At 47.1% G+C, this 25,917-nt stretch overlaps 1 protein-coding gene across 1 annotated transcript in view; it reads left to right on the top strand.

Moving 5' to 3' along the window:
* Nucleotides 1-1,428, top strand: part of GSDMC (gasdermin C) — a 52,855-nt gene extending 51,427 nt beyond the window's left edge. The window contains exons 10-11 of the mRNA XM_079128145.1: nucleotides 50-123; nucleotides 694-1,428. Of these exons, the coding sequence (XP_078984271.1) occupies nucleotides 50-123; nucleotides 694-933 (314 nt within the window). The 3' untranslated portion in view covers nucleotides 934-1,428. The remainder of the gene's footprint in view (nucleotides 1-49; nucleotides 124-693) is intronic.
* The last annotated feature ends 24,489 nt before the right edge of the window (nucleotides 1,429-25,917 follow it).

The raw sequence follows: 25,917 nt of genomic DNA, 5'->3' as shown, positions 1-25,917 counted from the left end.
AGAACACCCGAACTCTATCACTCTTCCTTCACGTATCTCCTTCCCCCAGTGCTGAGTGACACCCAGCTCCATCTACTGGCCCAGTCCATGGAGAAGGGGATTCTGCTTCAGCAACGAGAGTTGGTGAGAAATTCCCAGGGGCCAGCAGCCCAGGGAGGAGGGTGAGGGAAAGTGGGATAAGAATGATTCTGAGGATTCTGAGAAAAGAGAGATGGTTCACGTTTCCACTGGGAGGGGAGAGGGATCCCAGTGTGGGCACTGGCAAATCCCTGGCTGCGTTCCCAGCTCTGGGGACTGAGCTGGGTCTGAGTTTATCTTAAGAGCAGCTCTGTTTTCATGCCAAACCCAGCAGTGGGCCTCAACAGCCCAAAATAGCCACATAGGGCTACACACACACATGCACATATGCACACACACATGCACACACATCTACAAATACATATGAGTGTACAGACCTGCATGGACACATGCCATAAGCATATGGACACCAGATACCCCTATTCTGTAGGGAAGCTTTAGCATTACCATTTCATAGTAGAGGAACCAATGCACAATGATTTTCCACAACTGGTCACACCCAGGCTTGCTCCTAATCTCCTGCTTCTGTAGTTGTGCACGGTCCCTGGTGTTGGGATAGGCCGTTTCTTCCCTGACATCCACGGTTTGATTGCACCATCTGGTGACTTCTTCTAGGTAAGGAGCATCCTAGAGCCGAACTTCAGGTACCCTTGGAGCATCCCCTTCACCCTCCCGCCAGAGCTCCTTGCCCCTCTGCAGGCCGAGGGCGTGGCCATCACCTACGGTCTGCTGGAGGAGTGTGGCCTGAAGATGGAGCCGGATAGCCCCAGGTCAACCTGGGATCTGGAGGCCAAGATGCCCCTGTCCGCCCTCTATGGGACTCTGTCACTGCTGCAGCAGCTGGCAGAGCCCTAAGCCCTCCCTGTGGCTGTCCTCAGTGGGCTTGGGAGACGTGCTGTGCCTCTTTGCTTTTCCAGGCAGGGTAGAGACAGGGATCTGCAGAGACTCAAGGGAACGTCCTAGGTGAAGGGAATCTGCTGTACCTTGGCGTGGGCTGATGTGACTGTCAAAACTCTCAGTAAAGCAAAGCTCCGAGGTGAGATGTTTGGGAACTGATTGGATGAGGCAGGCTCTGGCCTTCTCGGCTGATTCACTGAGTGGACCACGGGGAGATGGCTGAAATGTAGGCAGGTGGGACATGGTTGGAGGAAGTAGGTCACTGCGGGTCTGCCCTTGGGACCGTGTCTTGTCCTCTCTCCCTGCTCTCTGAGTGCCATACGCTGAGCACCTTTCCTCTACCATACCCTGTGCCATGAGATTGTGCTTCACCTCAGGCCTAGAGCAATGGAATCAGCTGACTGTTATAGACACCACTGAACCTGTGCATCAGAATAAATCTTTTCTCCTCAGTGTTGTTCTCCTCATGTATTTGGGTCACAGAGACAAAAAGCCTACTAATACCCTCTCTCTTTCTCTCCCCAGCCTCTGGTAACTGCAGGTCTCCTCTCAACTTCTATGAGATCCCTCTCTGCCCCGTCTTCACAGGAACTTCTTCTCATGGGTCTTTGTCTCTGTCTCTGTTTTTATGAGGACACCAGTCACACTGGTCACTGTGATCCAGGGTGACCTCTTTTCAACTCAACGTCCCTGTGGAGATTCTTTTTCCACATTAAGTCCCATCCTGAGGTTCTGGCTGGAGGTACCTTTCCAGGGGAAATGCAGGGGCCTGAGCATGCTAGGGGGTCCCCTGAGTCCTCTGGTGTGGTCGGGGAGGTTGCCAGCAGCCTGCGGACACGGGGGTGCCCCACACAGAGCCCTTCAGAGCCCTGTTCCAGACACATGCATAGAGTTGGAACTGCTGCTTCTTGGGCTTGCCAACCACCAGTGAGGAGTCTCTCAGGGACCAGAGCAACATGTTTGGATTTGTTCCAAGTGAAATTCGAAGCCACTGGAGACCCTGGCTGCTGGGTGAGGAATGGATTGGAAGGGAGCAAGCACAGGAGAGGTAGAACACTGAGGTCTCTCTGATTGTTCAGGTTCTACGTGGTCTGTTTAGAAGGATGGAGCGTGAAAGGTGAAAGTTAGATCCAGTTTAGATGGATTCTGGTCTCTATTTCATCACCTCCGTGGAGGTAATGTGTAGAGCACTTGGGGCTTAAGGTCACAGCTATGTGGTTTGTAGGAACGACTGGCACTATTTTGTAACGGGTTTCCAATTTTGCCAGTAGATGGCAGCATTGTCCAATAGCAAGACTCGCTGACTTATTTGCTGGGGACCCACTGAATCTCCCACCCTCCAGCCTCCCCTCCTCCCCCTCCCTTCCTCCTCTCTCAGCTTCCTTCCTGCTGGGTTAATGAGGAGTGGGCTGGGAGAGATGGGGCAACAACAGAGGGGTTCACATGGGTCTTGATATCCTCAGAATAGACTCTCCCTTTAAACCCTACATTGATTGTATTAAGTGGCTTCTTTTAAAAAACTCTGGAGGAAAAATCTGAATTATGGGGAATTTGGAGCTATTTTTAACATTTCAGAAAAGCTACGACTTGGTAAAATGTCAACTGCTTATGCTGGGATTATTATGGATTCTGTGATAAACTGGGTTGTCTCATGCTGAGCAAAGACCTGGGCTGGGAGTTTGAAATGTCTCAGTAAGCATGGAATTATTATTTCTCAATAAGTTCAGCAGACAGTTAAACTCTTTCAAAATATTGGAGCCTTGGTTGACACATAAGAGAGGGTGGTGGAAATCTGGGGCTTCAGGATCCGGGTGGGAACCTGGAGATTACCTTTGAATCCTAAATAGCCATTTCTGGTGGAAGCAGTGGGGACAGCTGGAGGAGCCTGTCTTTGGAGTTGGTTGACAGCTGGCTTTGTGACTGCTCCTAAATAATTCAAATTCTCTGGGCTTCCAATTCTCATTCTGTTGGGTAGCTATTGGGTTAAATTGAGTGGTGCATATGAAGAACATAGCAGAGCACCTGGCGCATTCAGACTTGGGAAGCTTTTCCTGAATGAACAGCACTAGCAGCAATTGTAGCTAACTTGTAGATAACTAGCAACGTTGAGTTTCACGTGCAGCTTCCTGGCTGCATACCTGATATTGTGGCCACAGGGCCAAGGGAACTCACAAGCAATGAGTGGAAAGAAGAGAAGAATGTGCTCTCTGGACTGGGACATTTAAATTACTGCTTTTAACTGTTGGATAATCTTGGGCAATTGAACACTTTTAAAAACGTGTGCCTTCCTTGGGAGGGGTGGGAAGAGAGCAGATGTCAGGCTGGTTCTGGTTTTCCTGCAGACCTCATAGCATGGAGCAGGGTACAGAATATCAACTCTGGAAATCGAGTTGTAAAAGGAAAGTCAGGCGTGAGCGGGGTCTGCAGGTGAACACGGATGTTGCCTGGAGGGCAGGCCTTGCCTTCCAGCTGTCACCGTAGTTGTCAGAGAGGAAGTGAGACAGTGAGTTGCTGCCATTTGCTTGTATTGGAGGGAGTGTATTCAGCCTGGAACAGAGAGTCTAGTTAGACACTCCGTAGAGAGAGGGAGCGTGTGGATGTGAATATGAAAAATGCTGGCACCATGTCCATCTTTAGCTTTTCTGGGCTGGCAGAAGGCAGGAGTGTGCACCTCTCACCTGTCTCCAGGTGTGTGGTCAAGAGGCAGGATGGACGTTCCAACCACTGAAAGGCTATCTATCTGATCCAACCAGCCTTTGCACACCATGCTCCTGCTGAGACATCACTGAAGGAGAACTTCCCCGTGATACTCCAGTGGGGACTGCAGGTCCCCCTCTGCCACCAGGAAATGCTTTTTTCTTCTCTGAGAAGCGTGGACTGCTCCAGGTGTGCCTTTGTTACTTGCTCTTGCCTGGATACCTCAGTGCCTTGCTGCTTCTGGCTGATGCTTCCTCCCACCCAGCCAGGAGAGGAGGAGTCTGCGAGTTCCAATAGACTTTCCCCCTAATTTCTAATAGCTCATTAAAAAATTATGCTGCCTTTTGTTTCTTTGTTAAAAAATGTCTTTTTAATCAAAGAATCATACTTTAGTTTCTGTGTGTGAAAAACATGTATGTATAGGTTTCCGTAAAATGAGGAACAAGCTCGTCATTTAGGGAGTTCCTCCTATTGCTACTTGAGGGCACACGGGATACCAGGAGGTGGGAGGCAGGAGCCAGCAAGACCCAAACCTTGCCTTGGAGGAGTTTCTGTTTGGATGAGCTGTTCTCTCAAAAAGGCGAAAGAAGATCGTGTTGTCCGTTGCTGGGTGGTGGAGCACCCCCAAACAGTGGTTTAAAATAACAAACATGTAACTTGTACCTCCTCATTTCTGTGGTCAGGAACTTGGCAGGGGCCCTGCTGGCTGGGTCTGGCTTGGCGCCTTCACTGTGGTTGTAGTCAGATGTTGGCAGAACTGTAGTCATCTGAGGCTCTCTGAGCCTGGAGAATCGGTTTCGAAGACGGCACCCTCACCTGGCTCTTGCAGGAGGCCTCCGTTCCTTGCCAGCTGGGCCTCTCTGGAGATAGTTGAGCATCCTCACAACATGGTGGCTGGCTTCCCCCAGGGTGAATGATGGTGGGGTGGCGGAGAGGAAAGTTGTGATGCCTTTGTGACCTAGCCTCACCCTGTCAATTCTGCAGCCTCTTTTTGTTAGAAGCAAGTCACTAAGCCCCATGCCTATGTATGCTTCATTGCTTAAACGGAGGTAACGAAGAATTTGTGGACTTATTTTAAAGCCATCAGACAGAGGCACAACTATACTTTTATACATCTCCAGAAGCTGTGAACATGCACACTTTTGTGCCCACCTATTAGTTATTTATTGAGCACCCTTATTTTCTAGGAGTCTCAGCATTGAAACATACCTCTTTTTTGTTCATAGGATCTCTGAAAGAGAAAAACAAAACAAAACAAACAAATAAAAACAAAACACCAAAAATAGCCCCACCAGTTTGGTGAAAACTTGAAAGACCCAGATATTAATATTTTCTAGAGTAAGAAACAGACCATCTAACCAAGGTAATGGTGCCATCAACCAGTTGCAGACTAACAGTGCAATTGTACTTGATTCCAGTGTATTCTGGGTCTCTTTGGGTCTCTTTTGATTTTGGAAATCCTTCTGCTTTTGTAATGGTTGCCTAGCAACTAGAGCTTTGCTCAGTTCACACCAGGAGTGTTTGAGCAGAGTGGCTCAATAGCATTAAAATTCCCTGGGTTTCCCAAGCAGCAGAAAAACTGCTCGATGCTGAGTCCTGATCCCCACCTAGCAGTGCTGTGGATGGACATCAAGGTGGGGATCAATGTATATGCCCACGTGTGTTCCCTGCTGTGGCATCTAAGAAGGCATGATTCTTATCTGAGAAAGGATAACGTTTGTTTTGAAATCTCCTTGATGCTTGCTTCCGCAGGGCTTACCCTGAAATGGGAGAATGTGACTAGCAAATCCCTCCCGTCTGTGAACAGTCCACAGTTCTGTGATTAGAAACTGTACATTTTAGGATGTGACACAGAGGTAGATCACTCTGTTTCCTAAAATGTGTGCTGGTTCAAAACAAGAAAATAAGATTAGACTTCTTTTAAAAATTATATTTGAAATAAGTTAAATCTGATAAGCATCTATTGAACATGTGCTTTTATGGAAGACTCTGGATTAAATGCTATTGAAGTGAAAAGATAATGTTTGACATCTAACATTCAATCTATCAGTAAATATTAAGAGTATAATTTTTCAGGTACTCTGTTAGGTATTGGGACTATAGAAATAAATAGAAAGACTTCCCATCTTCAGAGTATAACATTCTAGAGGGGCCCGTGGTTTACCAGGGAAGGGAGGGAAACTTGTGTAGCTGTCTTGGGGAAGAAGGGAGAAAGACGTCAGTGGGTGAAGAGAGGATTTTGACAGTTACATGGGAAACCCACAAGCCACCGGAATCTTCTTTCTGGATGCTTTGCTGTGGGTCCCTTCCATCACCCATCCACGATGGGCGGATTCTTATGGAGGAGACATATTTGTAAACTACCAGGTGTTCTTTTGGGTTACCAGGAATAAAACTGTAGCTTCTTCCCCACCCATACAGATTGCTATTAAAACGTCACCTCTTTCGAAGTCCCTCCCTCTCAGAGAAGGAGGGGTCTGAAGAGGGCCACTTCCAAAGGGCCACTCCCTGAGTGCTGTGGGGACTGGCTCCAGGAGCAGTCACGGAAGGCTCACGAACTGTGGAATGATCTTCAATAAGCATCTTTAAGATGGGTTCACTGACGGGGCCCAGGCAACTGAAGAGGCAAGCCACTGGAGTCAAGAAACGCCCTAGAGAGACATGCTGGGCAGAAATTTCACCTCCTGTTGCTTCACCTTTTTGCTGATTAGTGCCCTTCCCCACTTGGGGTGGCAGCTCCTCAGGTTTTTGGGGGGCCATCCTCCACACACATAGTCATTGTGACTTGGTGGGGATGGTCTAGCCCTCACCTGGGAGTAGCGTCCATGGACTTGGTCTGACCAGCGGGAGAATCCAACGGCAGGCCGTTGTCAGGCCACAGTAACCCTGGGACGGGGATGCTCCACACAGGTGAGCGGCAGCAAGCCTGTGGCCGGCAGTGGTGAGGCAGTCGGAATTAGGAAGGGCTTTGAGCAGAACTAGGAAAGAATGTTGTAGATGAAGGACTCGGGGATGAGGCAGTGGGACTCAGGAGCCTGGGCCCAGTGATTGGGAGGACGCTGGTTGTCCTCAGCAGAAAATGACCTGCCATGGGGCGAAGGGGACAGGAGCACTGCCAGCATGGGCTGGGCATCCGGCCTGAAGATGGAGATCTGGGGCCGAAGCAGGGGAGAGAGGCCATTTCTAAAACAGGAGGCAGTAGCTGAAGAAAGGTGTGGTGAGTGAGATCATGAAAGGAGACCACGACAGAGGGTACCAAAGAGCGGCCATCGACAGCTCCAGGGGACGACCAGCAGGGGAGAGCGGCAGCGGGAGTGGTGTCTTGCCTGCCTGCCAGGCACGCCTGGTCCTGCCCCCTGGGGCCCACGGCGCTGTCACTCACTTCTGCCCCCCAGTCTGGGCCTCCAGAACCTATGTCAGTTTCCCACTGTGCTTATCGCATTTGATTTTCATTATGTCTATGAGTTGTTTGCTTCCGCCAAGGACTTAGCTAGGACATGAAACCAAATCTTCCCGATTCCCAATAGACACCTCTTCCACTCTGCTCTGCTTCGCTAGCCTGGCTCCGGTGTGGGAAAACCGAGATCCTTGCATGAGCTGATGTGTTGACATTGCTTTGAAGATTACAGATTAACATACGAATGTAAGCGCTATGACTATTATCTGCAAGTGACTACAAGTGTTAGCATGTGTTTAAAGTGACTTTACAGCAAGCGTACATCATATTTGTGCATATGTGCATTAATATGTAATAAAGCCTATCTCTATATATAACAGCATTAACATTTTATGTGTGTGGAATTATTCTCCTAAGTGCATTTATGCATGACATATTTATATGGATGTGAACGTGTATTTATTTCAGTACTCAGAAGACAAGTTATTGGCTTTTAAAATATATTCTAAACAGGAATTTAGGCTTATGTGGCATGTCCTGGTAGCAGAACCTTGTAAATGCTTCCATTCATAATCTTGGATGTTGATAGTAATCATGATTATTCTCTGCTTGTGAGTTTGTGATTGTTAGCCTACAAAGCATGATCGTAAGCTCTATTCTCCCTGTGGAGGAACTGATTGGTGTATTGGGAGAAGTCCAGGCTTTGATGTTGGGAAGACTTGGGCTGCTATTCTGGTCCCTGCTCATTTATTGGTGTGTCTATCTGGAGTACATTACGATAGGTACATTATCGAGTGCCTTTTATGTTCATATTCATTGATGTATTGTTACGAAGCATAGGAGCTCTCTACAGGATAGATACTCTTCCCCTTGTTCATGGGTTTTGGAAAGAATGTGTACTATGGTGATAGCTGGGGGTGTGTTCCAAAATGTCAATTAGGTCAAGTTGGTTGATAGTATTCAAATCTTCTACAGCCATGCTGAGTTTCTGTCATTTCGTTCTGTCAATTATTGAGTTATGTGTATTAAAATCTCAGGTCTATGATTGCTAGCTTTTCTATTTCTCTTTTTGACTTAGTCATTCTTTATTTCACCTATTTTGAAACTCTTTTTAGGTCTGCAAACATTGTTATATTCTCTTGATGAATCGATCTTTTATTACAATGAAATAGGCTTTGTTTATCGCTGGTAATATTCCTTTATAAAATTTTTTTTTGGTGGAGCTGGGAATCGAACCCCAGGTCTTTGCACATGCAAGGCAACCGAGGTATTTCCCCAGCTCTGCCAGTAATATTCTTTGCTTTGACATCTATTTTGTATGAATTTAATACACTACTCCAGCTTTGTTTTTGATTAGCATTAGCATGTTTTATTTTTAATCTATTTTTAATCTATTTGTGTCTTTTATTTAAAATGCATTTCTTGTAGGTAACATATGGTTAGATCTTACTTTTTTGTACAGTCTGAAATTCTCTGCCTTTTAATAGGGATGTTTACAGCATTTATATTTAATGGGATTATTGACATGATATTTTTAAGTCTATCATTTTACTACTTATTCTTAATTGGCACATGTGTTATTTGTTCCCTTTTTTTTGAATTCTTTTGCAATAAATATTTTTATAATTCCTTTTTATTTCCTTTGTTGACCTATTTTACATTTCTTGAAAATGGCTTTGCTTTCATACATATGTAAAAGTTTTTATTTTGAAAATTGTATTTAGCTGGGAATAGGATTCTCAGTTGGTAGATTTTCTTTTAATAATTGTACTTGGGGTATTGGGATTCATAACTGTGGGCTTACAGTGCTTGTCAAATTAGGGCATTGTAAACCAATAATTTTTCAAGTACTTTTTTATCTCCTATCATTTTCCTTAAGGGACTCTGATTATCTTTTTTGATTCTGGATATGTTTTTGTTTCTGTATTGAGGAGCTATGTTCTGGGATGCAAATAAATAACTTGGAGACAGATTCTTTGAGTGTTGCCTTTAAGACTATTTAGGCTGGACCAGAACAGTGGTCAGTCTAGAGATAATTACTACTAATAACAGAGGTAAGAAAACCTTGTAAGTGTTCTATCTACTGCCTAGAAAGTCACAAATCTTTTCTAGCTTGGGGACTCTGCCCTATTTCTGACCCTGTGTGAAGACTGGGTACTGTTTCCTTTTAAACCTTTTATTGGTGATCTCCCCCGTCTCCTGGCTCCTACAGTCCTGGGTAGTTTCCTTATACACCAGGGCTAGTCAGTTGAATTTTGAGGAAGATCTTCTGAAGGTCTCTAATGTTTTCTCTTGGTTCAGTTTTCTTGTCTCTGCTAGTTTGTTCTACAAAATTTGATCACCTTTGTCTCCCTGGGTTCTCAGCTGATGGTTTCAATTTGTTCATTGGTTTATTGTTTATATCCATTTGGACTTTTTGGTGGTTTCTCTTACTCTTCTTCTTCCCCTTCCCTTCCTTTCCTCCTCCACCTGCTTCCTCTCCTCCTCCTCCTTCTCTCTCCTTCTTCTTCTTCCTCTTCCTCTTTATTCTACTACTACTACTACTACTACTACTACTACTACTACTACTACTACTACTACTACTACTACAGTACTGGGAATTAAACCCAGGGATACTACATCTCCAGCCCCTTTAATTTTTCTTTTCTTAAATTTGAGACAGAGTCTCACTAAGTTTCTGAGACTGGCTTCAAACTTGCAATCCTCCTGCCTCAACCTTCTGAGTTGCTAGAATTATAAGCCTATTCCACCATGCCTGGCCTTTTTGCCTTTTTGATGGATTCTTTAGGCATGACTATATATATATATATACATATATATATATATATACATACATATAGATATATAGATATATATCTACATTTTCAGTTATCATAGACTTAATATTTTACCCCTTCAAGTAAAGCATAGAAGCTTATGGTCACCTAGATAACTTTACCCTCTCCCCTTCTGTCAAAATTGACATATATATTATTTGAAGTAGGTTGGAAGCCTCCCAGATAGTTCTACAATTTTTGCTTTCAACAGTCATACATATTTGAAGAATTTAGGAGGAGAGAAAATAGTTTATTATATCCACCAAATATTTATATTTATATATGCAGCTCTTCTTTCAATTCTGAAATTTTATTACCTCTGCTCTTATTTCCCTTTAGTCTTAAGAACTTCTAGTAAATCTTTTAGATTTACCAGTAACAAAGCCCCTTAGCATTCTTTTACCTGAGAATATCTTCATTTCACAAGGAAATTTTTGCCAGATGTAACATTCTGTTTGACAGTTCTTCCAGCCCAATAAAAATGTGATTCCACTGCTTAGTTCACTTTATATTGCTATAATAAAATATCTGAGACTTGATAATTTATAAAGAAAATAGAATTATTTAGTTCACAGTTTGAAGGCTGAAAGTCCAAAAAGCATGGTACCATCTAGTTAAGAGCCCCCTGGCTTCATCACAATATGGCAGAGAAATGGAAGGGAAATGGCCATGAACAGAAAGGGTTACATGTGTGAGTGAGGAAGCAAGATAGCAGGGAGGGGCCAGGCTGGCTTTTTATAACTATCTGCTCTCCTGGGAATGAATCCATTCCTGTAAGACCTAACCTGCTCTGTGAGACCAGTATTAATCCCTTCCAAGGGTGGTGCTCCTATGACCTAATCAACTTTCACCGGACCTGCCTTTTACAGCTCCACCACCTCTACATACATGGGGCATCTTGCTTCCATGGTTTCCGTAATGGTGTAATAATTCAAGCTATTTGTCCCTATATCGAATGTGTCATTTTTCTCTGGCTGTATTCGAGATTAAAACAATAACTTTTTTTTTTTTTTTTTTGTAGTTTGATCATGATGTGTCTGGGAGTAGTTTAGTTTTTTTTTTTTTTTTTTTCCAGTTTATCCTGTCTGGATTTTGCTAAACTTCTTGAATCTGAAAATTCATGTCTTTCACCAAGTTTGGAAAGTTTTTAGTCATTGTTTCATTATGTATGTGTGTCTCTATACTTTTGAACTTTTTTTTTTTTTTTTATCTTTCTGAACTCCAATAATGCACCGTTAGACTTTTGTTTTTAGGTGGTACTGGGGATTGAACCAGAGGTCTCTCTACCACTGATCTGCATCCTCAGTCCTTTTTTTTTTTGCAGATAAGGACTTGCTAAGATGCTGAGGCTGACTTCAAATTTGCAATCTTCCTGCCTTAGCCTCTCAAATTGTTGGGATTACAGGCATGTGCCACCTCTCCCAGCCTGACCAGAGTTAGGCTTTTTGATATTATCCTACATGTCCCTGATATATGTTTTTTTTAAATCTGTTTCTTCTTAATATTGTATAATTTCAATTGATCTGTCTTTAAGTTTATTGATTTTTAACTATTGTCATTTCTATTTTGTTATTGAGCCCTTTCAATGGCATTTTAATTTTATTTAGTATTTATCAGTTCCAAGAATTTCTATTTGATTGTTTTTAAAAACAGATTTTGTTTCTTTGCTGAAAACTGTTATGTGCTCATTCACTTCAAGAGTGTTTACTCTTACCTCATGGAATATGGTTTACATAGTTGTTTTAAAATCTTTCTCCAGTAGTTCTGATCTCTGTATTACTAGGTGTTAGTACCTATTGATTTTCTTTTGGGTATTGGACAGAGCCTTTGCGAGTAGTTTTGGTTTCCATACTGGACCTTTATTAATTCTGTTTTGTTAAACTTTGGGTCTAGTGACAGTCGTATAATTAGAGATTTTTTTCTTCAGGCAATTCACTCAGTTGGTTTCAGAGCACAAGTTTTTTCCCATCTGCTGTGGGCAGATTCTAATGTCAATTCAGATTTTAAAGGTTTTGCTCTGCTTCTTTGAGTTTGTATGTGTATGGTCAGTTTGATGGTGGACCTGGAACTCATGTTAGTTCATATACAGAATGTGGGATTCCCTTCCACAGCTCTCTCCCTTCTGAGATTTCTCCTGTGCGTTCTGACTCTATAGGCTCCTTTTCTAGTTTCTCTGCGTAGAAAAATGAAGTTGTAGCATAGCCATTCAGTTCCCTGCAAGTGAAGTTGCCACTGGGTCAAAGTAACAAGAAAATACATAGAGAGACAGCAGAACAGGGATTTCCCCTACATTCTTTGCACAACAAGGGCTTGTGTCCCAGGTGTCCCTGGAGAGAGGGTTCGTCTCTTGGGATTTTGGGCACTCCTGCTACCATCTTGGCAGTGCAGTTCTGGGGCTGACTGGACCTGGTAGGACCTGGAAGCATAAGAGAGGAAGAAAAGAAAGAATAGGATTTCCCATCTCATTTTCCAACATGCAGGAATACGCTTTCCAGGAACTTCTTTTCCAGGTTCTTCGGTTGGAAAGAGATGGTGTGTCCTGGAGTTTTGCTGTGCACACCTGACATGCGATCTTTCAAGGTTTGAATTCATGTTGGGTCAAATCTGAGTGGCAAAAGAGAAGAAGTCCCCCATGAGATTCCACGTCACTATCAGCTATTGCTCATGTTAATCTGCCTGCCACTGTTTCCTCTTTAGAGTCCCCAGTAGTTGGATTTTTGTTCCATCCAGAGTTTTCATTGCAATCAGTGGGAGAGGCTGTGTTCAGCTGTTCCCTCCTGGCTGGCACCTGAGGTTCTAGTGTGCTTTATCCTTTGCTAGATAGGAAGTTCCACGAGGCAGAGCTGTATGTTATGCATCTCAGTGTCCTTTCCATGAGGCAAATGATGCAGCTGTTTAAGGATATGGAGGGTAAGGAGCCTGACCTGTTCTGATGAGCTTGTTTTCTAACCAGAGAGAACTGAACATCTGATTGCCACGTGAGGATGCAGGAGTGGTTTGTGTGGTTGACGTGACACATATATTTACTGATAAGAATGAGTAGACTTAAAGACAGATTGCACATATTATCATCCACTTTTTAGGGAGAAATTTTGAATTTTCACTACAGAATTCATTGAAACAGATAATATCAGGCATTTATTTAGGACTAAAATGATTTGGTACTATACAGATTATAAAATTAGAAAAATGACTTTATAGGAAGAGATTTTTTTCCCTCCCAAATTCCCACTCTTGTGGGCGTGCCTGAGGATCTGCATTGCAGACCAGGGTGTCCCCAGTGAAGTTAGCCTGTTAGAACAGCTCTTCGTGCTGTGTGTTGGTTGTAGGTAGCCAGAACCAGCCAGTTCTCAACACTCACTTGAAGTCAGTTGACAGTGTATGTCTATGCAAAAGAAATAAGAGGCACACGTGTCATGACTCAGTCTGCCGAATGTGTGGTGGCAAAGCGCCGTGAACAAAGTGGCTTAAAGAACAGACATGCATCTTTCATGGTTCTGAGGACTGGAAGTCCAGAATCAAGGTGCTAGCAGGGTTGGTTTCTCCTGAGGCCTCTCCTTGGGCTTGCCGATGGGCGTCTTCTCTGTGTCCTCGCATGATCTTTCCTCTGTATGTGCACATCTCTGGTGTCGCTGTGCCCAAATTTCCAGTGGAATGGATAGGGCCCTTTCTATAGCTTCACTTTCAACCTTACCTCTGTGTGTGTGCGTCTGTGTGTGTGGTACTGGGGATGGAACCCAGGGCCTCACCCAAGCACTCTACCACTGACCTACATCCCCATCCTTCACTTTACCTCTTTCCATCTCCAAATACAGTCACTCTGAAGTACTGGAGATTAAGGTTTCAATTATGAATTTTTGGGGGAGGACACAATTCAACCTGTATAATGACTAATTAAATATTTATTAATGTTAGAACATACCCATGACAAACCATCTAAGTGAACAGAAGAAGAGAAAAGTCCTATTAAGCATATGCAGAGGAATTTCAGAAAAATATAGTTTACCTATGGAGACTTTGCCTTGGGCCTCGTTACTAATGCTAGAATTATAATCAGCAAATCTTTGTTCAATGTAATGTTTTCAATGCTTAGTCTTGTCTTAACCAACTTAAAGATGATTGCCATATTCTTATAAAACCTGTGATATCATTTACTACTTTTTGTTTAAATCTACTTCTTTGTTTGTATAGGAAGAAATTCGTACATTTCTATCAGTACAAATAGAAAATGTGTACCACTTGCTGTATGTGAATGACAACGGTAAGATATGTCCCCAGCGGAAATGAGGCATTCTTGACTTCTCTCTTGCTGGCCAGGCGCCAAGCAGGAAGTATGCTTTCTCTTCATGACATGCTCCCTTTGGGAAAATAGGCTGGGTGGATAGCTGGATGGAGCTGTTGAACGTGGGCCAGGGAACCTCCACGCACAGAGGTCATGGGACCTCAGATTGTACCCCTGGGGCACTCTTACCTAGTAGCGCCATGGGAAGGAGTGGATCCAATGCTCCCCTGACAGGTTTTGATGGGGCAAAAGTGGGGCATGGGGTACGTGTGGGGTGAGAGGTCATCTTGATGTAACGTGGAAGGTCCCTGAGCCACTGGGTGGGCTGCTTGCTGCCTCGGGCTGTTTCTCCCTGTGCACAGCAGCCCAGCTCTGCCCCCTGGGCTGTGAGGCAGCGTGTGCTGCTCCCTGTGGTGTTTGGAATCGTCTCTTGGTGGTGCAACTGTGCCAGACAGCGTTGCTCAGTGTTTAGTGAGAGCCCAGCTCCCTGCCCCAGGCTGCACGAGGCACCGGCAGGCGAGTGTGCACTTGGTCAGAATAAACCCCCGAGTCAGGGGCAATAGATCATGGCCCCTTCATTTATGGCCTATAAATTAAAGGGTGGCTGGGAAACCTGGCCTTGATGCCTGGCTGCTGGCTGCTTAGATACACAGGGTCCCTCTTCTATCGGGGGTGGAGGGGAAGGTTGTTTGGTCTCCTTCGGAACCCCCTGAAAGACAGTATTTACAGGCTAGGGAAATACCTTTGCCGCATGTTTATTTCTTTGAGACAGTCTGCCCCAAGCTCATTGGCTCCTTGTTCTTGCCTCTGTCCTGAGCTGTCTGGGCATTTAATGGCCTTGGGTGGTACGCTCTCCACATTTCCAAGGCTCCTCAGTGGCAGCAGAATATGTTTTTAAAAATGCCACCACACCCAGAGTGTTTGGGGTTTCATAATGGCAAAGAGTGGCTGTCTTTGGCGCTCTGGAGATTGCATTCCTGAGACAGGGTGTTCCTCTCTTTCCACCGAGGCCACAAGGCTCCATTGATGGCTGGGACTGTCCCATCCCTGCTCCTCGACAGGCTTGACACCACTCTTGGGGCTCCTGCCTCACGCGGACTGTCGCATCACCTTGGAAAACAGACGCAGGACTGTGGAATCCTAGTTTCTGGGACTTCTCTGCTGGTCCAGATTCTGAAGGATTGTGTTGTCTCCATATTTGGAACTTGAGTGTTGTGTAAGCAGCCCTCGGATGCCTAAGATGACCCCCTCCAGGGTCAAGCCTGTTGCAATCGTGGGATTATAGAGGCAGAGGCGAATTAAAGGGGCGCTGACCCAACCCTTTAGCAGATGCAGGAGCCTCACCAGGGTGTCCCTGATGAGGGCTGGCCAGCTCCAGTCCACATCCATCCCTGGATCCCAGCCTGGGCAAGCTCTTCTCTGCCAGCTGGAACCTCAGCCTCATCCAGGCCAGCCTCCATGTCAAGCTCCCAGAAGCTGTGCTCTTCCCAGGCAGAGAGTTTTAAGAAATTCTAGATAAGCCAAACAAAACTCAACTTCAGGTCCCACGGGATGGTTGCCTAATGGCCACTTTTGTCCAGTTATCTGGAAACTGGGATGAACTTGATCCTGAAAACAGCCACCTGCCCCTCATTCTCTGTGGCCAAACCCTCATTATCATAATGCATCTTCCCAGCCCTGCCTTGACCTTGCAAGATCTTCTTCTCCAGTGCTGGTGGTCTTCACCTTGAGCTAGATAGAGTCCAGTGAGCCAAGCTAAGTTTAAGTTTAGCCTCTTAGTGTTTCAGTTTTCTCATCCATGAAATGGGGCCACTAGTGGCTACTTCAATGGTTGTTAAGAGGACTAAGTCAGTGGCTGCATTTGAAGCGTTGAGAACACTGCTTAACTAGGCCTGCGGATGGTAAGTATCAAGCCAGCAGCACCCTGGCTATGGCGAACCTGGGCTTGCAGCGAGGCTCCCTGGGGTCTAAGGCCCACTCTGCCTCCACATTTCAGGGTGCTCTTTCCACCTTGAAGCCTGTGAAGTAGCCTAGTTACCTCTTAGAAGACAAGTCTTGGCAACTGGTAAAATGCCTTCCTTTCCCTAATTTTGAACTCATCAACCTTCATCTGTAAAAACCATGTAATTAATCTGTGTGCCAAGAAAAAGTGCCTGGTGTCAAGTGCCTGGTGTCAAGTGCCCGATGTTGTGGTCAAAAGAGTGAAACTGGCTTTCAGGATCCAGCATCCAGGATCAGGCTCTGCCACCTCCCAGCTGGTGGTCTTGGGTAAATCCAAAAATCTCTTGCACCCCCCGTTAAAGGAAGAATAAAACCTTTCTTCCTCAATGGCAGTGGAAGCGTTTAAACGGCGGGGGAGCAAAAGGCTCTTGTTAACTTCCGGCTTCTCATTTGTAAAGTGGGGTGATTATATGAAACCTGCACATGAGGGTTAAGTGAGAGAATCCACATTAAGAGCCTGGCACAGAGAAACACTGGATCAATGAAACACCGTCACCAAGGCCATGGTCATTAAGACGTCCTATGCAGATGGATTCAGTCGTTTAGCTCTGACGAGGGGTTTGGTGATTCTGTCCTTGCCCCTTGTGACAAATGCATGAATTCGCAAGATGGTTGCTCTGCGTTAGGAGGGCTGGGGAGCAGATTTTCCTTCTGCCTGCAGATAACTAGCCTCCAGGGGGCCTCAAACCTGTGACCCTGTCTTCATTAGCCATGTGAACTTGCTGGCCTGGTCTGCCCTTGGTAATAATTCCTGCCGGGTCACAAAGAATATCTTACCCCGTGAGCCTTGGGTTAATACCAACCTTTGACCCTATTCACTTAAAAGGTAATAAGCAACAGAAACATTCATTCATTTATCCAGCAAACATTTATCAAGGGACATTCTTGAGTTTCTTAGTTCATCATGACTCAGTGCGCCGGCTGCCGACTCTTCCAGGCTGCTGCATCCTCCCCGAGATAAGAACAAAGTCAGGTATCTAAGTCCCTTGAACTGGGGCCATTCATCACCTTTTCTTTTCTATCCACACCCAATCGAGTCAGGAACTCCCATGAAAGGGCTTTGAGCGGATGACTCTGAGTAATCCCAGGGCCCTGACCCCCCTTCCTTTATGATCCCATTAGCAGGCTGATGGGTGGGAACCGTGTGGGGGACTGAACGCAGGAAAGCGTCACTGACAAACGCAGAACACATGTTCTCCGTCGCGAGGACACGGTGCTTCCCTAGCCCACCAGGTCCGCTTAACTCTGTGCAGCCCAGCGAGGTGTGGATGCGCCCATCTGCTCACTCATTCAATGGTTCATCCACCAGACATTTTTGGAGTGTTGTATACAAGCACTGTACCCGACTGCATGCTAGACTGGAAGCAAGAGAAATCTATAAAGCTAACCCTGTCTGCCTTCTGAGGGGAGATGCTGCTTGTGTTGGCAGAATATCCAGGAAAGAACTCCATGTGTAGGGAGAAGAAAACATTCCTTACTTCATGCATCACTCACGCGTGAATTCATTCAGTCTGTTATTTACCAACTGACTGCCGCGCAGGTACCAGCTGCTGGTATCCAGAGATGAGCAGCAAAGACGGTTCCTCCTGTCATGGGAACCGGGGAGGCCGCCTTGGACTGGTGATCAAAGAACTCCACAATTAAACTGAGCTCTCCATGCTGACAAAGAACGGGTGTGGTCAAAAGGGGGGAAAGGGAATCCCAGGAGAGGGAAGAGCACACGCAAAGCCCTTTTGTGGGAAACAGGCTGAGATTTTCGAGGGCATATTTTGAAAATAGGCGATGGAGCTGGAGAGGAACGTAGGAGGGGCTGAGGTTGGAGAAGTAGAAGGGGCCAGGTGATCTGAGAGCCTCTGCAGGTCACAGCTGGAGTGTGTGCTGTATAGATGGAGAGCAAATGGGAACTGTTGAGGGGGCTGAAGCTGGACACTGTCAGAATGTGATTTACCACGTGCCTCTGATGCATTGGGGTTTGGGCTGGGGACTTGCATAATAAAACAAACCCTACAGAATTTAGAAATGTGACCAAGGCTATTTACCCCCTTTCCACAGAAGCATTTGGCAAGCTGAATATCACCAATTGCTTCCATGTGTAAGGTAGAAAGTTTCTTTGAACATCAGGAGGAGAGAGAACTCAATTCAGTGGGTGAGACTTGTGTGGGACCTTCTTGGATTCAGAGTTTGGTGAATGAACAAATGACATCATGCAGGGGAAAGTGCCATGTAACAGCCAGATACCATGGCAACAGGCTATCACCAGTGCCGGGGAGACGTGCCAGGGAACTTGGCTCTCCACAGCTCACAGAGCAGAGCAACAAGACAGATCTGTCCCTGAGAGCTTTTTCTTTGTGGTACTGGAGATTGCTCTGCCACTTAGCTGAGCTGCATCCCCAACCCTTTTTATTTAGTTTTCAGACAGGGTCTTGCTAAGTTGCCGAGGCTGGTCTTGAGCTTGTGATCCTCCTATCTCTATCACTGGGATTACATTTGTGCACCACAGCATCCAGCTTCCCCATGAATTTCCACCTTTTTCCCCTCTGGGCAGTGTTGAAAGTTGTGTGGTACCTGTCTTCTTTGTCTGTGCAGATGGAGCTTCTGCCTTGAGGGTCAGGGAAGCCACCTGACATCAGATGACTGCATGTGGTCAGAGTCCCTCACACAGACACGTGTTGAGGACTGACCTGGTGCCTGGCGCCAGTTTTGGACTGTGTACTACAAATATCCAGGCAGAGAAGAAGGACCCTGAAATCCCGGAGACTGTGCTGTTCCCTGTGTTGTTCATTGATATTTTTGCTGGCTTTCAGGAGAGTGAGGAAAGTAGACAGGTTTTGGAAGCTCAGTGTATGAATTCAGAGAATCCCTTCATTCTGAAATCACATCCTTCTCGTTTGTTAAAATGTGATGTTTTTGTTTTGGGGTTTGTTTTGTTTTTACAGAGAGACTGAAAAAGTGGATGATGATGGGATCTTATATTTTAATAATCTGTTGTTGAAAAGAAGATGGCAGCCCTCTGTCCTCTCTCTCTCTCTCTCTCTCTCTCTCTCTCTCTCTCTCTGTGTATTTGGTACCAGGGTTTGAACCCAGGGGTGCTTATCCACAGAGCCACGTCCCCAGTCCTTTCTGTTTTTTACTTTAGAGACAGGGTCTCGCTAAATTTCTTAGTGCCTCCCTAAGCTGCTGAGGCTGGCTTTGAACTCATGATCCTCCTGCCTCAGCCTCCCAAGCTGCTGGGATTACAGGTATGAGCCATCACACCCAGCTTCTCTATTTTTTCTTTTTGTATGTGTGTGTGGGGGGAAAATTTTTATTGTTTCAGGAAACATGAAATTTGTAAAGTGTCTGTCATTCAGTTAAAACCCTCTGTGTCCCTTGACCAGCGGCATAAACACTCTGAACAGGACACTATTAGTAACCCTTCTAAGGAAACGCCTTGCCTCTTTGTAAAAATTATTTTTAAAATCTCTCTCTCTCTCTCTCTCTCTCTCTCTGCTGGGCACAACTGTAAACCCAGTGGCTCAGGAAGCTGAGGCGGGAGGACTGTGAGTTCAGAGCCAGCCTCTGCAATTTAGTGAGGCACTAAGCAACTCAGCGAGACCCTGTCTCTAGAAAAAATATAAGAAAAGGGCTGGGGATGTGGCTCAGAGGTCAAGCACTCCTGGCTGGGTTCAATCCCCAGTACCAAAAACAAACAAAAATCTCTTTTACTCCTTCAGTATTGGGAGTAAACCCAGGACCTCGTGCATGCCAGGCAAGTGCTCTACCACTGAGCTATAGCCCAAGCCCCCATTTTCTTCCTGTTAATTACTATTTTATCTCCTTAAAATTTCTAATATCAGCTCTCTGCCCATCTGGAAGAATGTATTCGCTGATGGCTTGATTGACTTTCCAACCATTAGTTAAGGTTTATTAAGTGTGACCTAAGTGCCAATCATCTTAGCAGGACCTGGGTCACAAAGACCCCTGCTTTGATTCGAGGACATCTCCTGTCTCCTCCACTTGGCTCAACCCCTTACCTTCTCCAAGTTTCTCTGCTTCAGATTAACCATCTCGTCTCCTGTCTTGTTCCACATAGGAGAACACCAAGTTTCTGCACTACTTGGCTCCATCTTCTCTAAATACTCTTCAGTTTATCTAATTTTCTCTTATACTATTTCTCCTGAAATCGTGACACACCATGTGCAGTCTGACCGGTGTGGGTTACGGAATGGCTCTCACCTCTACTATTATTATATTCTGATTAGCTGATTTTTCTTTCAGTGTTGGGGGTGGAATCTAGGGCTTCATACATGCTAGGCAAGTGCTGTACCTGGAGTCACCACTGAGCTTACACACATACACACACACACACACACACACAAACACACACACACATTTATTTTGGTACTGGGGATTGAACCGAGGGCCGTTTAACCACTGAGCCACAACCCCAACCCTCTTATGTATTTTATTCAGAGAGACAGGTTCTCACTGAGTTACGTAGGTCTTGCCTAGTTGCTGAGGCTGGCTTTGAACTCACGATCCTCCTGCCTCAGCCTCCAGAGTTGCTGGGATGATAGGCACTGAGTTCGTATTCTTATTAATACAATTTAAAGAACCATTAATTTTTTTGGCAGCTGCAGGCTGCCACTAATAATAATAGCAATTGCTTACTCAGTGTTTTCTTTGTGGCAGCCGGTGCTCAAATACATTATGTGTCCAAACTTATTTAATCATCTCACAAGTCTGTGAGTGGGTGCTGTTATTTTATAGAAGAGGAAGCTCAGGCAGAGAGGTAAATGGCTTAGGCCCGAGTCCTTAGGGAAGGGAGTCTCACAAAGCAGCAGAGAGCTGTCCAACCTGGAGGGCCTGGGTCTGGGGACAAGGCATCTTTGCAGCCTACTGTGTGGATGAGAGATACCGACCAAGGCGGGCCTCCACACTGCCTGGGACCCCGACCTTGAAGTGACTCTATGAGGAGACTGTTCCAAATGACTGTGGCGATGGCATCAGCATCTGACATATCAATCGTTTAGAGGGCTTTATTTGTGGGACACAAAAAGGAAGGAGGGAGGAAGGGGGAGCCACGCAGAGGGGAGAGGAATGCGCCCCGCGTGCCCCTCGGGCCTCCCCTTTATTCTGGCTCCCAGATCCCTCAAGGCGAGTGGTGGCCTCAGCTGCTTTATTGCACAAATGAGTGAGAACAGGGCTGTCTGCAGATGGCCCGGGAGCAGGACGGCCATTAGCCGTGGTGATTTATGGAGGGTCAAAGAGCTGCACTTTCATGCCTATCGCAGAAGCCCTTGAAGCCCATGATGAATTAGAAGCCAGGTACTGTAAGGGGGGGACGCTGGGGCTGGGAGCAGCACGGCCAGGGGACAGAGCCCAGCCTGAGGCTCGGGGGACGTCGCTCCCGTCTTGGCTTCAGCCTAACCGCGGGCTAACGTCTTAGGGCAGCTTCCTTCTTTGCAACTGACTTGGTTTTCCAGTCTGTAAAGTCAGGGACTGAGCAGGATGACCTTCTTTGGGGGTGGGGGGTGCCAATTCTTTCCAGCACTGACATTGTTCTGTGCACATTATCATCAGTGAATAATGTCAGTCTCTTGATATTCAACTGTGTCTGTGTTGCCTTCGCAGGGCCAGTGACTGCAGGTCATGTCTGTGTGGCCTGGCTTGCTTTGTCTAACTTCCTCTCCCTTGAGTTCCATGGTGGTGGGGACACTGAACGCTGGCTCTTTTCATGATGAGGGTCCTTGCCTTTCTCTGCTCTCTAACCAAATTCACCTCACCTCATTCTTCTTGGGCATCACTGAAAAATGGTTTCGGCAATTCCCATGCCATCTCAGAGCATCAACTCTTCACCTCTAAAGTTGAGGCACGTGATAGACAAAGACTCAGGCTTATCACAAGAGGGACTTCTTCATTTTCTCTCTTTAGTCATAATTGCCTTTAAAAATTCATCTCATATTTAAGCTGACACAGCTCTATGATGGAGTAGAGTGCACAATTCGTAAAAGCGAAGACTGGAAACTTCAAGGAAGTGCCTTCCTTCCAGGGAACAAATCTGGGCTTCCACGGTTAGCTTTCCATTTTCTCCTGCCAATTGGTCTCCCTCCTTTCCCTGGAAAGCACTTCTTTGCCCCATTTCTCTTTCTGGCTACATTTTTGTGACACCTGGGAACTTCTGAAGACCTGAAGCATTCTCTCCACCATGTGGAGCACCAGTGGACAAGAGGCCTGCTCACATGAAGTTCTGGGGCTAAGGGTGGGTCAGGAGGGCGTGGGGTGGGTGGCGAGAAGGCTCTAAGACTGGAGAAGAAAGACAAGTAAGGGATGAGAGGGAAAATGGGATGCAGAAAGTCAAAGAAGGAATGTTGGGCCAGACAGACTTAAAAAGTAAGGTCCTCCTGAGACCAGCTTGCTTGTGCCCAGTTTGGCTGGTGGAACACAAGATGGATTTCTCGGTCAGGTGTTCTGTGGGGTACAAACCTGGATTATAGTACATGGTAGCCATACTATTGGGCTATTGAAATGAAGGTTCTGGAAGCTGGCCTGAACACTAGGGCAGAAACCCAGAGTCCTGAGAATGGAGGCGTTAAGCAGGTGAGCTACGGTTGATGTGAAAAAGGAGACTTTGAGGTAGGTAATACCTCAGAGAAGCAATGCTTTCCTAGTGAGGTCGGGACCAGCCTACTTGAAAAGGTCACCTGGGGATAGCTGTTCCAACTAGACCCAGGGAACCAGGGACTCCTGTGTCAACTAAAGGGTTAGAACCAGCCATGACCTGGGAAGAGCAGGGGGAGCAGGTCTCTTCTGGGAGGTGTGGTTAGGGCCACCTGAAGGGAGGGGCACAGGGCAGAGCTGTGCTTTGACTGAAGCCCGGCTGTAGTGGGGGGCGTTCCAGGCTTGCAGGCTGGGAATGAAGCTTCTGACCCCGAAGAGCCTGCTGACTCCCTCCATGGCATCTGCGAAGGCACAGGGCATGGTGCCTACTACTCAGTTGGTGCTCCAGGGACATCTGTTCCTTTCCCTCCCCGCTGGCCCCATGGGAGTGCAGGAGGGACCCTGGGTTCTTGCACACCGGCCTCATTTTCAGCTGCCAGAGCCCCAGGGGCCTTCCGCAGTCCGCAGGTTCAGCATCCCTGCGCCACCTTCCCCGTGCTGACGCAGTGCCCTCTCAGCAAACTCCCCTGGCCACTTCTCTGACCCTGTGATGGATGTGCCTCTTCTTGAGGGACAGTGCTGTGTGGAGAGATTTCATCCTGCTCCTCAGCTGGGTCCAGCTGTGTCCAGCTAGGGAAGGACCCTTTGCTTCCAGTTCTTCATTTGTTCCAGGATAAAAGTCAATATTTCTAGACCACCCAGGGTTTCGGGCCTTGATGGACAGGCCCTGGGAGTGTTCTTGGCTCTGGCTGCCGCATTCCGGGAGGGGAAACCAGGTGGAGCAGCAGTGGAGGGTTTTGGGGCTGGGCTTCCACCAGCTTGGATCCTGGCTCTGACCAGTGGGTTACTCTGGGCACCGTGATCCTCGGGCACCAACTCCTCTTCTACATGTGGGAATGACAGACCATCTCTGCAGGTTGGTGTGAAGGCGTGCAATGACATGCATGCAGGATCTCAGATCTGTCTGTGACCTTGGCAAAGACGGACAGGTGCAGTGCACTGCCAAGAAGAGAACGGAGCTGCTCAATGAACTCGCGTGGGTCCAGGGGCCAGAGGAAGGCAAGAGCAGCTTTCCCTCCCCCTCCGACGTGGAGGCCCACCAGCCCTCCTCCCTGACTTCTCTCCTTCACACTGTTTCCCACGGCGTACCCAAGGTGCCCTCTGCCTTCTCTTTGCTTCCACCACGGTCACGCTGGGGCTCCATCTTGTTATCACTCAACGCTGAGGGGGTGGAATGGGAGCCGTAGTCAGGTGCGTCCCTGGCCCAGCGTGGGGCAGAGCTGGAGCGGCAGGCCTGGGGGTGAGACCTCCTGTCGGTGAGTGAAGCCTCAACAAGACAAACGCTTTCATTTTAGGTTTTTTTTTGCTAATCCATCCTCTCCTGTGGCACGATTCCTTTGTGTTACTGTGTCGACCCTGGAAAATGCCAGTCCAGGAAAAGAACGGCGGGATGAGGAGCCCTGGTCCTCTCACACAGCCTCTGGTGGGGTGTCTGGTAGCCACACGCTCGCCGGCGTCACTGTTGGTGGCCATCGTACTGGCAGCAGGGTTTCGGGGCAGGCGAAGGCTCTGAGCGGATTGCTCTGGCTTCCTAAGCAGAGTGAGGTGCTGCGGAATTGGCCGGCCCATGTCAAGGTGGCCCGGCACTGAGGACAGATGGCAGTCAGAGGTCTTCATCATGAACAGGGCACGGGGGAGCGTGGCCAGGAGGAGCTCAGGTCCCGGCAGGTGTGGTCACAGACACTAAGACATCACCTCCTGGGAAGCACGAGGCTGTCTAGGTTTTCAGTGCGGACCTCCAACAGCAATGAGAAGCCAAAGCGTAGAGATGGACAGTGGCCTGTGCCCAGCGATCACCACTCACCAAAGCCTCCGAAGAGCTGCACTCTTTATCTAATCGGCTCTTTGGGGAAGGGGCAAAGGGTGCCATGCATTTTTAACAGGGAAAAGTGGTACGACTTTGAAGTCACTTTTGTGTATTGAAGCTAACACTTGAAAAGAATGTTTATTTTCATTTTGCATGAGAATAAATGAGGCTCAGAGAGGCCAAATAACTTGCCCAATGACACAGAGTGATTTCTAGAGACAGATTTCAAATGCCAGAGCTAGTTCTCTATCATGCTGCCTTTCAAGAGATGCAAAGGAAACAAGCCTTAGTTCTTATTAAAATCTGTTATTAGTTTCCTATTGCAGTTGTGACTAATTGCCACAAGCTTTGTGGCTTATACTATGTGACTGTATTCTCGCCTAGTTCTGGAGGCCACACGGGGCTGGAATCAAGGCATTTGCAGGGCAGGTACTACCTGGAACCTTCTTTGCCGCTTCTGTCTCCGAGGCTGCCCACGGGGCTTGGCTTGTGAACCCATGTGGCCTGGCATTCCAGACCATCTGCTTCCTCTGTCACGGCACCTCCGTCCCTGGCTCTGATTCCCTGCCTGCCGCTTATAAGGACGCTTCTGATTATTTCGGACCCCCCTTCTCAAGGTTCTTCATCTCATCTGCAAAGCGCTTTTGTCACATAAAGTAACATTCACGGGTTCCGGGCCCGGGACCTGGGCGTTGTTCGGGCCACCACAACATCCAAGTGGTGTTTCCAGCCGAGTGGCCCTGGGCCATCTCCTCCCCTGTCAGTTCTGCGTTTTGCGCTGCCTGGAGTTGCTGCTTTAGAACGAGGCCCTGAGGACTGATAGTCGCTCACCTTTCTTAAGGGCCGACCCTGACCACAGGCCTGGTGCAGCTTTAGCTTCCAGCTGCAGCCTCGCTTCATGCCTGGCAAACCTCACGGGGTCAGAACCCAGGGTCTGCAGTTCCCAGGTGAGGGTGAGCCGCCTGCCCTGTGGGCCGGAGCCCTGGCCCTCTGCCCCGGAGCCTGTGCCCTTGGCCATGAGGTCACCTCCATGGCTGTGAGCTCCAGGAGGACAGAGGCCGAGTCTGTTGTGCCTACCGTTGTCTTTTCTGTGTGTGCCTCTCTGGGGCCTGAGGATGTGCGCGCTGGGCCACATGCCATGCTAATGAAGGCGTGGGACACCCGAGACCAATGACTTCGTAGTTTTCCTGGTGAAATCATTAGTGAGAGAAAAGGCATTAGGTATGCTGGAGAGCGTACATGT

The sequence above is a fragment of the Sciurus vulgaris genome (genome assembly GCF_902686455.1).
Source record: "Sciurus vulgaris genome assembly, chromosome: 1".
Classification (NCBI taxonomy): domain Eukaryota; kingdom Metazoa; phylum Chordata; class Mammalia; order Rodentia; family Sciuridae; genus Sciurus; species Sciurus vulgaris.
The sequence above is the reverse complement of the archived record's forward strand: the minus strand, read 5'-3'. Positions and strand labels throughout refer to the sequence as shown.